General features: G+C 42.6%; 1 protein-coding gene across 1 annotated transcript in view; it reads right to left on the bottom strand.

Moving 5' to 3' along the window:
- Nucleotides 1–4,380: 4,380 nt before the first annotated feature.
- NDRG1 (N-myc downstream regulated 1) overlaps nucleotides 4,381–9,980 on the bottom strand; it is a 56,946-nt gene continuing 51,346 nt past the window's right edge. Inside the window, exons 13-16 of the mRNA XM_018563077.1 lie at nucleotides 9,815–9,862; nucleotides 7,066–7,101; nucleotides 6,699–6,750; nucleotides 4,381–4,797 (exon numbers count right to left, since the gene is read on the bottom strand). Of these exons, the coding sequence (XP_018418579.1) occupies nucleotides 4,559–4,797; nucleotides 6,699–6,750; nucleotides 7,066–7,101; nucleotides 9,815–9,862 (375 nt within the window). The 3' untranslated portion in view covers nucleotides 4,381–4,558. The remainder of the gene's footprint in view (nucleotides 4,798–6,698; nucleotides 6,751–7,065; nucleotides 7,102–9,814; nucleotides 9,863–9,980) is intronic.

The following is a 9,980-nucleotide window of genomic DNA, read 5'->3' as shown; positions in this document are numbered from 1 at the left end:
AAGACAACGTGAATTCTTTCTTTTTGTCCCCCACTCTGACCCAAATGATTCCACCTCCACAGATGTGTACTCACCAAGATCAGATGGGCACAGTTCTGCTATTGTCTACATCCAGCACTGCAATGCTCCCTCTACTGGCTGCACCTGCACATTACAGCCCTCTATGCTGAGAGATGGATGTGACCAGAAGAGGGAAAACTTGTGGCACTGGATGTCGACAAACAGCAGAGCAGTGGTCCTTGGACCTTGGTAAGAATAGATCCATGGAGGGTGAGGGTGAGATAGTTTAGCTTAAGGGGGCAAACAATACAAGTGCACTTTGTCTATGAGTGCACTTATTCTTTAAAGTTTAACATATATGTTTCCATAAAACTTTTATTCTCAGTTTGGGATTGTGGATAGAGAGTGGAAAAAGAAGAATGCAAAAAGTATTTGTATTCAAATTTGTATTCTACCTTAGATTAAGAACACTTAAAATAGGGAAAAATGCCACACAGGGAGAACCTCTTGTATAATTCACAGTAATCCACATAGGCTTGCACATAGAGAATTACATTCCAATGATTTCTATTATCTATCTCATAGGGATGTCCCAAACAATCAAAGATAAGCGTCTGTGGAGTTCTTCTCTATAACGTGTCCCAGAAACCTGGATCACTCCCTTTTATGACTATATGAAGATGAATGGGCAAATGTATAGTGATATCACTTGGTATATTAGTTCCATTCTCCATCTGTTGCTCCAACAGCAACACAGTCAAAAGTAAAACATTGGGTTTTTTTTAAGTTAAGTTAGGGAAGACTGTCAGCTTTTTATTGTTGTCAGTTTCCCTGTTGAAGATTTCCCCTCACTTCCCGTCTGGTAAAAGGTCTCCAGAACAGAAAGTGAGGTGAAATCTCTCTAACGGAGCTCTGGATCTCAGTAACTCAACTTTAAAAACATACAAATGAAAACAATCTTAAAAAAATAAATATAGCATATATAATTGTAGCACAGACCGTTTTGTAATATTATGTCATTAAAAATGAACTTTCCATTTTAAACTGTAGCTGCTGTAATGTTCTAAATCTGTCAAAAAAACATGCAATGCAATATGGTGACCTGGAGTTGTTCCGTACATAGTTGGAACGCCCCCAGAAATGTCACTTCCTGCTTCTGTGATTGACTGACTGAAGTATCATATTTTGGCATCCCTTGCATTTGGAATTTCCTTTTTGCCGAGATACTCCCAAAGGGTTAATTACTAATGAAGGGATGCCGACACTGCACCTTTCCTCATTACAACACAGAAAGTCCACCAGCTGATTATAATGCACCCAGATCCTCCCATTCAGGAATCAGTTTGGAAAAGGACAACAAACAGCTTTTTCCTCAGAACAGAAACTGGTAGGAAACTGCAACAAAGTGCATTCAAATCCTTGTAATGTACATAGATCACCCAGAGAGGATTTTTTTTTTTCTCATTAATAGTGGAATTACTCTTTAGGACAACTAAAGGGACACCAACAATGCACCTTTCCTCGTTACAACACAGAAAGTCCACCTGCTGATTATAATGACCCCATAGCCTTCCATTCAGGGATCAGTTTGGAAAGGACATGCTGCAACAAACATTTTTTTTCTTCAGAACAGACTGTCAGGGACCATAGCACCTCCAGCTCACCTGCAGCTGTCTCCAGGCAGCCAGGAGCTGTCAGGTACTAGGTGGTGCTGGAACCTGCGAGTCCAGTGCTCACCTGTGAGTGTCTCCCAGCTGTCAGCGATTAATCACTACCTGGGAGGGTATTTATTCCCTCCCTGCAGTCTGGATATTGCCTCAGTATCCTGTCACCATTTCATTGTGCCTTGACCTTTTGTTCCGTAGCTCCCTTGGTGTCACTTTGCTCCCCGGGTTTACTTGCCTGTTACTTTTTGCATGTGTTTGTGTTTAGATGTAGTTAGCCACTATTACCTGTTTGTGGTTACTTGTGGGTGTTGGTGGGGTTATTTGCGTTATATTTTGGTGTGCATAATAAACCATATCTAAGCTCATTGGCAGTGCCTGGTGTGGTCATGCATTTGGTCCTCCCATGTGGGTACCTGAATGCGGTGTGAGGACACCCGCTCACAGTTACCCTGATACAGACACAGGTCGGAAACTGCAACAAAGTTTGTTAAAATCCTTGTAATGTACACAGATCACCCAGAGTAAAGAATTACTCTTTAAAGCCAGACAGGGTTTCTGTTCTTCCCCCCTTTATATCCCAAGAAAAGAAACTATTGAAAAATGTAAACTAGTTAAAATTAAAACTACAATTTAAAAAAACTGGAAGAAAAAAAACGGACTAAAAATAGAGCGGCTGGTTGTTTACACAAAAATAAAACAAAACGCTTCTTTATACTGTTAATCACATAATAGAGAAACTCAGAGACACCCCAGTGCAAAGTTACCAGTTTATTGTTCTTTAATAAATACAATGATCCCAATTGTGTATACACAATGTGCTCCTTCAGCCAGGACAAGCACAGTATTTCTGCTCCAAAACACTTTTGAAAATAAAAAAATATAGAACACTGGATACTATTGAGTAACATAGAAGACGGGCTGAAGGATCTGAAATCAACACATTTACAAAGTAAAAGCAATGATTAGAAGTATTTTTCGCTGATAAAATATAAAATGTATCAAAAGAGAATATAGAAGAGTCTCAGTTATTTTTGAAGGTATTCAACAAGTTGACATATTTTATTTATATTTTTTTGTGACTTTCAGGTAAAAAGGATTACTTAAAAAAAAAAAAAACAGATCAATACATTTCTTTAATTAGCAGCAATTAACAATTAAATATATTGTTTAATAAACAGATTATTATCAGCACCAAAGCTCATTTTATCTTTCCACAATAGGAAATGACAACCAAAAATACATCACTTTATTTAAACTAAAAACTTGCTTTTTCTTTGATTTGGATATTATAGCGTTATTTAATAGGTTGTATAATAAACTTTCTAATCATTTGCTAAAGAAATAATGATTTGGGGGTTTAATAAACAGAAGATCTGCAATTAAAAAAATTCAACAAATTTAGGCGACAAAAAAAAAACCAAATCATTTTTTAAATCTTGTTACTCGATATTGGAATAAAATTTGAAAATCTATATAGAAAACAGCCGGAAGCCAGTGGTTATCGTAAAAACTATTTTGTTTTCTAATATTTATAAACTATTAAAATAGATTTTAAATGAACAACACTTTTATAAATATTTTTAATTGCATATTTACATTTTGCGATATATCACCTTCTGCAGTCAGTTGCGTGTCTTACATCTATCGGAGTCTAATGGCGTCAAAATTAAATTCTAGTCAAACACAAAATCTAGTAATTAAACTATTGCCTGAATAATTTTTTTGCTTTTTGATGTTGGTTTAAAAAAAAAATGATCTTGTCTCTACCCCTTTTTTTTCCAGCCTGTAACAGCTCTAAAGTAGTCTTGCTGACAACGGCTGGTCTAACTAAAAAAAATAAAATAATAAAAATAAATGTGGGGATGGCTAGGCATTGCAGGCAATGTGACCCCACAATTAAATGTATAAAAGTCAGAATGAAAGAGGTACTTCTAGAGCTTGCATTAAAAAAATAATAAAAATAAGAGAATAGAATACAGTGCCAACGTGACATCAAATTTTGACATCAAATGATGACTTTTATAATGACTCCTTTTAAATTATTTATAGCTGTTACAATGTAACTCAAGTTGAACCTTTCTTTGTTTTCAGTTTGGATAGATCGGGATGATTTGGAGTATTTGTTGGGTTTTTATTACTGTTTGTACCTCTGTTGGGGGGATTTTTCCTTACATTCTAAGCATTCTTCATGTAATCTAAGGCCTTATTCATGCTGTAATCGGCCGGCACGTACAGCTCCATGCTGCATGCACGGCCATACCAAGCAGCTCCCGGGAAGGACAGGTGCTTCTTGTGATTAGTACGCAGCCCCCGTCCTTCTCTATGGTACTACGTGGCCGTACGCCCCCCTACGCTCACCTCAAGTGCAGGTCCGTAGGGGTGCGTGTTTCCTGGCTCGGACGCAGACAAGATCCATCCCGTCAGCGTACGAGTACACTCATCCGCACCCGTACGGACGTGCAGGGCGGGTGAGCGTGGGGCGTCGTACGGCCACGTAGTCCCATAGAGAAGGACGGGGACGTACTAATCACACGCAGTACCTGTCCTTCCCAGGAGCTGCTCGGTATGGCCCTGCACGCAGCATGTGGGCCGATTATAGTGTGAATGAGGGCTAAAACTAAAAAATGGTTGAGTTAGAGTCCAACTATTACACCTCAAATATCATACTTGGGTCAACAGCAGAGGGTGGTAGTTTACAAGCTTAATGGAATGAGCGTGGCTACAAGTGGCTAGTACATGGGGTGACTACCTTGCAAAACAATCTTTGGTCCTCATAGCTCTGTTTTCAAGAGTGAACATCAAAAGTCAGGTCAATATGTACAGTTGGCAGATTAGATTTCATCGGTGCAAATTGAGCCCGGTGGGGAAGTTGGGGTGGGGGCTGTTGGGGTTTAACAGGTAACCTCCATGGATTTAACATTGTTCTGGTCGTCCATTCTGGTGTCCGTGTGTGAGCGGCCCCGGTTCCCTTCTCCTGTCTGCGCTCGGCTGCGGTTGCCTTCACCGGTGTGGGAGCGGCTGCGTGAGCCCTCGTTGGTGTGAGACCGGCTCCTGTTACCTTCCAGGGAGGAGACGCTGGCGCCAGAGTTTGTTCGGGATCTCATCAGTCTGGTCATGCTGGATGCAGGCACTGAAAAAGAGGTTTTTAAGAATTTGAAGGCATTTGTGATAAGGATCCTGCACATGCATTAAAAATATCTGGATACCTGCCCCATACTCAACCCAGATGCCTATAGCTTACAGAAATTAAGTTCAAAAGGTCATACCACATGAATGGCTCACAACACTTATTTTAGTATACTTGAATTATTTTATCAGGGCTCAAAATTTCCACTCGTTCACTCGCAAATTGCGAGTGAAAATTGCGTGTGGGCGAGTGGAAATTAAGCTATTGAGTCTGGCACTGTCATGGACAGAGGCAGCTGCTGGTCCAGCCATAGATCGGATCTGCAGCTCCTCCTCAGAGCGCAGGCTGCTTGCACATTCTCAGTGCAAGTTTTCTTTCCCAGAGAGTGTCAGCGTCAGTGTTCCCTCGGCAACCCGGCCGGCGGCCGTGGCTCTGAAACCCGAGCTTTCTGCTGTAACTGTAAGTAAACTCTTCAGAAGTTAGAGCAGTGATTAACCCCTACTGTGCACACAAATGTAATGATTAATATGAGCAAATGTGTTTGTGTTATGCCCTGCGTGTAATGCTGTGTGTAATGCCCTGCGTGTAATGGCATGCGTGTAATGCCCTGCGTGTAATGCTGTGTGTATGCCCTACGTGTAATGCTGTGTGTATGCCCTGCGTCTAATGCACTGTGTGTATGCCCTGTGTTTTATGCTGCATGTATGCCCTGTGTGTTATGCTGCATGTATGCCCTGTGTGTAATGCTGCGTGTATGCCCTGCGTGTAATGCTGTGTGTAATGCCCTGTGTGTTGTGCTGCATGTAATGCCCTGTGTGTTGTGCTGTGTGTATGCCCTGCATGTTGTGCTGCCCGTATGCCCTACGTGTTGTGCTGCGCGTATGCCCTGCGTGTTGTTATATTTATTGAGTAGGTCCCCCTTTTTCTGCCAAATCAGCCATGACCCATTGAGGCATGGACTCCACTAGACCTCTGAAGCTATGCTGTGGTATTTGGCACCAAGCCATTTGAGCTACAGTAGCTCTTCTATTGGATGGCTCTACATGGGCCAGCCTTTGCTCCCCATGTGCAACGAGCCTTGGCCACCCATGACCCTGTGGCCAGTTCACCGGTTTTCCTTCCTTGGACAACCTTTGGTACGTCCTGACCACTCCAGACCGGGAACATCCCACAAGAGCTGCAGTTTTGGAGTTGCTCTGACCCAGTTGTCTAGACATTACAATTTCTCTCCTGGGCGGCTGGGAGAGGGAAACTCCCAGAGCGCCCGGGAGAGTTTGCTGTCTGGAGATCAGTGTCCCTGGTTAGCTGGTAACCAGGGACGCTGATCTCTCTGCAAGTGGCCGGAGCCAGCCATAAGATCACGGCTGGCTCTCTGCCCAGCTGTCAGAAGCAGGCTGTCGGCTGGTCGCTCGGCCAGCTTTGGCTTTCAGCGCGGCTCAGCCGAGCCGAGGCATATGCCCTCGGCTCGACTGAGCCGCTCGACTAAGTTCGGGAGCTGTATGGGCTATAGTGAATAGCCCGTACAGCACTCCTTCGGTTCTACTGAACCGAAGGGGTCCTGGGGCCTAAGCTAGCCGAAGGTTCGGCCGAAGCTATGGCTAGATCCTTCGGCTGCTTCGTGAATAGACCCCTATGTAACTATGTAAGCTGTGACCAAACTTGGCCAGTTTGACAGCGGCTCCAAGGACTAGGAACGCACATAAATGTGCATTTCAAGTTCTCTTCTGCAAAGTTAATTAACCTTCTCATGGCAAGAGACATTTTACATTTGGACCTATAAAAGCTGTATTGCGGTGACGAAAGTGTGAATACAGAGCTACATTCATTTCTGTCTTTTATATCTGCCTGGAGTTCAAGTCTAAGACAATTTCTTTCAAATATAGATATAAAAAACAATTACTTACTGTAGCCCATGCCTTGGACAAAGTATTTAAAGGCCTCAGTGAGCTTTGCAGGCTGAAAGTAAACATAAAAACAACGATCAATAATTGTATTATCTATCACTTTTATCACAGTTGTAGGTTCTATGGTGGCCATGCATGTAGCGAGGTAATCTTGTAATCAATATAAGGAAAGATGAGCAACTTCTGGAAATCGATGGCATCAAACAATTACTTGATACAGAAACAAAAATAATCTTTTCTTTTCTTGCGTTGAATGATTGTTTTTAACCAAAAGACGGCTTGGCGTGATTGAATCTATTGCTGATTAAATTATTTCTTGTTCTGTATACAGAGAGCAGAACTGATATCTAATATTCATCATTTTTACCTGAACGACTTGAGGAAATCCTCCGCAGTCTGACATCTGAAGAGAGAGAAAAGATATTGATGAATCATTTCAGACAAAACTTTAACAGCATTGACTGACCGGAAACTTTTTATTGTTTTGGGTGAATTGGGGAAGTGTTCAAAGTGACACTCAGGAATTAAACCTTAAGAATACATTCCAGTACCCAACTATTAACAAAATATATCTTATTTGTGTATCACTCGGCTGTAGATTCTCCAATCATCTCTTAACCACTTGAAGACCAGGGGGTCTACTCACTAAGCTGCCGTAGGCAGCCGAGTGACTTACCGACCCGAAGCGAAGTGAGACGAACGCTGTTCGGCTATGAACTTCAGGCTAGTACGGCTGAAATCAGCCGTACATTGGGTGGCTTCAGCTGGCTTTGACGCATGTTTGCATGCATGGGTGGGGACTTAAAAAAAAAAAATTTTTTTTTGTTTTCTTTTTTATGTGACAAAAAAATTTGGAGAAACTTTAATTTTTTTTTCCACTTAACTTTATTTCTATCACATAGGGGGCTAAGAAACCTCCCTATGTGACAGCAAAGAGATGTGACAGGTCCTCTTTATGAAGACATCAGGGGTCTCCAAGACCCCTAATGTCACCTAGGACCCCCCTCTGCTTCATCAGCTTCTCTCCAGCGTCTGAAGCTGAAGAGTCCATGGTCCCATCGCACACCTGACCGCCAAATCGCTTTGAAAAGGGGGTGTTGCGGTGGTCAACGGGTGGCATCTGTTATAATCACAAGTAAAGATAAAGACACCGGCACTTCAAATTCATAAGCAAACGTCTATTTATTGACGTGCAGCATTGTAAACAGCAACAAATGTTTCGGGGTCACAGAGGATCCCCTTCCTTAGACAAAAGCATGAAGCTGGAGAGTGACACAAGAATGCAGAAGTGATGTAATATACATCACTTCTGCATTCTGACAGCGGAGAGGGGATCGGAGGGAGATCATGTAGTGAACTCCCTCTGATCCCGTCAGAGAGGCACTATGCTGGTCCGGGACAAGCGTGACAGCGGGGGAGGGGGGGTGTGGAAGCGCGGAGGTGGGGGGGGGCGGGATGCACAGAGCGGCACCCCATACAAGGGATCTGCTGGCTCTATAGCCAGCAGGTCTCTTGTATGTTAAAATGCATCACTGCCTGTTTTTAAATTTAGGCACTTTCCTGCGTCGCGCCCGAGTGGGCGTGGCTGAGCGGACGTCTAAAGACGCCCGCTCAGATCTTGAGAGCTCCTGGATGGCTGTTTTTTAACAACGGCCGGCCGGGAAGTAGTCAATTTGTGCTGACACGGTCCTTCCTTCCGGAGTGTGGTTACTTTTATTCCCCATGGTCCCTGTGTGTGTTGTAAAGTAGTCACCACCCCAAGCTCACTCCTGTGATGGACTACAATCTCAGGTTTAGTTTACTAATTTGTATTGAGATGAGACAGGCGCAAGCTTGGAGCGGTGACTACTTTACAACACAAAGGGACCATGAGGAACAAAAAGTAGCCCCCCTCCAGAAGGAAGGACAGTGTCAGCACCGCAGTGTCAGATACACAAATAAGATACATTTTCCTTAATAGTCGGGGTACTTGAATGTATTTTTAGGATTTAACTTTTGAGTTTAGTGTCACTTTAGCACTGCCCATATGTAATTGCTACAAATTAAAATATAAACCAGAACAACCAAGTATGAAGAAAAAAAATACAAATCCCACAAAGAACAATACCCCATGAAACAAAAATCAGCACCACAAAAATCGCAGAAAAAAAAAATTATAATAATTTTATTATAAATGACACGATACTGTACAATTATAAACCCCCCACAAATATAACCTAAAGATTAAAAAAAACATTGAAAAACTCACAAAACCCCTAAAGCCAGTGACACACTGCATGCAAAGCAGAGCAAAGAGGTTTGCATGCAGTGTGTGAGCTGAGCGCAGCCAGATGAAAGACTGCATCTGTAGCCAATTGGCTCGTGCGTAACAACCAAATGGACTTCGCATTGTGACGCGCGGGTTTATACGATTGGCTGAAGATAAACTTTTCATCCTGGCATGCTCAGCTATGTGAGCTCTTGCAAGCTGATGTGCTGGAGTGAAAATGACATAACACACTGCGTGTGAAGGTCTGCGCTGTGTCTCGTGCAGTGTGTCATAGCCTTTAGTTCCAGTGCACACCTAGGCGACCCTGTGAACCCGTGCCAAACGTGGGGAAAAACACACGCTTTGGCGCGCGTTCATGGAACGCGTCAAAAACATGCACTGTGCTTGCTCTGCCATTACAATTAAGTCAAGCAAAAAAAGCCGCAGGACACTTCTACCAGATTTTGCCACATGAGCTAGTTTCCCATATTTGTTGCACGTGCAGAAACCCACTGAAATCAATGGGCGATGTCAGGCAAGTTTTGTAATCTGCACATTGCCCTGCTCGGTGATTGAGAGCCATGGGGGATGATTTACCAAATGTTAATAATCTGTTCAATTTCCAAGATGATTTTCTCTTTACAAGGGACTTTTCCCGTAGCTTAGTGAGTGAGCAAAGCTCTGCAGACGCCCATCATCAAGTCATGAAAACAGGTTTTTCATTTTATTTTTCTTGCACATAATCGGGTATTCTTTGCAAGGTGAGTTTTCACCACATTCAATAAGGTAATATGAAATGCCCCAGCAAAGCGAGCAGTCTGCCTGCCTATAGCAAATCAACCCCATTGTGTATTTCTATGGGTCCTACCTTCAGCAATGTGGTCTTTGTGGGGTCCAACTTTGAATTACATTCCACCTAGAAAAATGGGAAAGTGAAAATGTTACCATATTTATCCAGAGAATCTTCTGCAGGTTGTGAATTCTCTTTCACTCTTCACAGATAACCAAAAAATAGGAGATATCATTAGCCCAGT

The sequence above is a fragment of the Nanorana parkeri genome, unplaced genomic scaffold (assembly GCF_000935625.1).
Source record: "Nanorana parkeri isolate BGI_ZX_2015 unplaced genomic scaffold, ASM93562v1 scaffold629, whole genome shotgun sequence".
Classification (NCBI taxonomy): Eukaryota; Metazoa; Chordata; class Amphibia; order Anura; family Dicroglossidae; genus Nanorana; species Nanorana parkeri.
Note: the sequence above shows the minus strand (reverse complement) of the source record. Positions and strands in the feature narration are given on the sequence as shown.